At 42.6% G+C, this 2,153-nt stretch overlaps 1 protein-coding gene across 1 annotated transcript; it reads right to left on the reverse strand.

Annotated features, from left to right (window-relative positions):
- Window positions 1–25: 25 nt before the first annotated feature.
- On the reverse strand, window positions 26–566 carry PHALS_13825 (acidic fibroblast growth factor intracellular-binding protein; the record flags this gene model as incomplete). Its single annotated transcript, XM_024729645.1, has 1 exon — window positions 26–566. A coding segment is annotated over one exon (541 nt), but the record flags the coding sequence as incomplete, so codon positions are not given.
- Between the last annotated feature and the right edge of the window lie 1,587 nt (window positions 567–2,153).

Below are 2,153 nucleotides of genomic sequence, written 5' to 3' on the forward strand. Positions count from 1 at the left end.
AGAAAAAGTAGACAGGCATATTTACAGGCTAGTGACTCGGAGAGAACAAAGAGCTCACTTATGATACGACATGGAAGGCCAGTAAAGTTGCGATCTTCTATAGCAGCGTATACACGTCGTAAATTCTCTAATTGTCGTCGACAACTTTTAAGTGTACGACCTGAATGCTCCGCAACGCCGTCTAGATCTTTTTCCAGACGCATAGAGAATTTTTTCCCCAATAGCCACCGGTCAACGTCTGTATCACGTGTATAATAGCATTCTACCATATATTGTTGCTGTAATGGCGGAATTTGGAACAGAAGCTGGGAGCGGAAAAGACTTGGCTGGGAGAGATAGTGTTCTAGTTTATCGTAAAGGCGATATTGGTCCACTGTATCACGCCATAGAAGTTCTCGCAGTTTGGCGGCTGCGTCTCCACCTAAAAAAGGCATAGACACGGGCGAAGGGAGCTGAAGTCGTGCAATTAATGCTTCACTCGTGTTATGGCCTTCAAGCCATAAAGCGAAAACGTCTTCGTTGACACAGATCGGATCAGTTAAAAACGCCTCGAATACCTCGCGCATCTTAGATCTCAGATGTTAAAGAAAAATAGACGATCAAAATTGGATATAATACAAAATAAACTTAGATTTCTATATTTCTCATACTGAGGATATGCTCTGTACTGAGCTACAAGAAGAGTAAATCTCGTCTTTTTTGCCATCTCACATTAAGGAACTGTATCGAATGATGCTGAGTCAACTAAAGGCTATTGCCTACTTGCGCCGCAGATAAAATTGGTTGCGAACTTGATACGGACATAAATGGTGGTCGTACCACACCTGCTCTCCTATCTAGAGGTAAGCGCAAGCACTTACCCATTTCATGGAAGATCTACTTCACACCCAAAGGCGTATAGATTAAAGAATGGATTTCCAACAGAAGTGCTGCATCGGGTTACTGTGAATCTTGTACACAGAGGAAGCTTTGACTCGCGCTTACTAACGCAGAGAAGAAGGGGCTGGAAGCTCCACTCATGAGAGGAGAAAAGAAATTAAGAATTCGTTTGCGCTTTTGAATTCAAGGGTAGCATGCATACAGAAATCAGACCTTACTCTATTCTTCACGAAGTAGCATCGCCATCATCATAACCAGTACTTTCGCACTTTTGAGTTTTCTACAAAAATGTAAAGTGTACGTTCGTCATAATACGATACGCAACCCTTGATAACCTCTCAAGACCATACTAAAGCTTACACGTCTTATTTTCACACCTTAGTCACAAGCGCGCGCTCAAAAAAGCCCTCAATGCGCATGAAGTTAAACTTCACCGCTAGCACATTTCTGTAGGAGGGCGCTGGTCTCTCAAACACAACACACGCACTTGTGCAACTAGGAGTGATTTCCGACGTGCAGGGAGAAGGACAGTCCTGACGTGAGAAAAGATGCACGACTTAACTTAGAGGTAAATTGGCAGCTGAAAAATCGAGATTTGGTTACTAGCTACATGCAAAATATCCCATGGGCTCTCAGAGATGTCACTAGTTAAACCTTGGATTGCTAAATTTTAACTCCAATGTGTACTGAGGTTGATCCTCAGCTTCAACTTTTGGAATATCGTGGCTATATGGAGCTTGACTTCGAAAAGCTCAGCTTTCCACTTTCGTGGGATGCTTATGCCGCCTATTTTGATAGACAGAGAACGTCGGTCTCGTCACCAGTACAGTTCCTTAAGTTAGAACTAGCATCCTGGAACACAAAAAATGTTTGTGATTTCATATAAGGTGTCACGTATGCATTTGGGAGCACCATACTATGTTATTTATTCCCAAAATGCAAACAGAAGGTACATCTATGAACCTTCGATTAATGGCTGTGAAAAGTCCATTGTACTTTATACTGAATCACTAATGAGTTTAATAGAATGGCGGGTGGAAGACGTAAACACAGCACTATTTAATTAATCGCTCATCGAATACAACCCGACCCGACTTCACGCCATATGAGTTGGCTTTCAAGATGATACCTTGAATAATGGATCACTTACGCGTGTTCGGGTCGCAGATGTACGCTGCTGTTTACGATGCAGGAGAACAAAGTTCGAAGACGAGTTCAAATGTATCTCTCTCGCCTATGCGAGGAATGTCAAGGGTTATCGCGTGTTTGACTTC

Source organism: Plasmopara halstedii (assembly GCF_900000015.1).
Source record: "Plasmopara halstedii genome assembly, contig: Scaffold_715, whole genome shotgun sequence".
Taxonomy (NCBI): Eukaryota; Oomycota; class Peronosporomycetes; order Peronosporales; family Peronosporaceae; genus Plasmopara; species Plasmopara halstedii.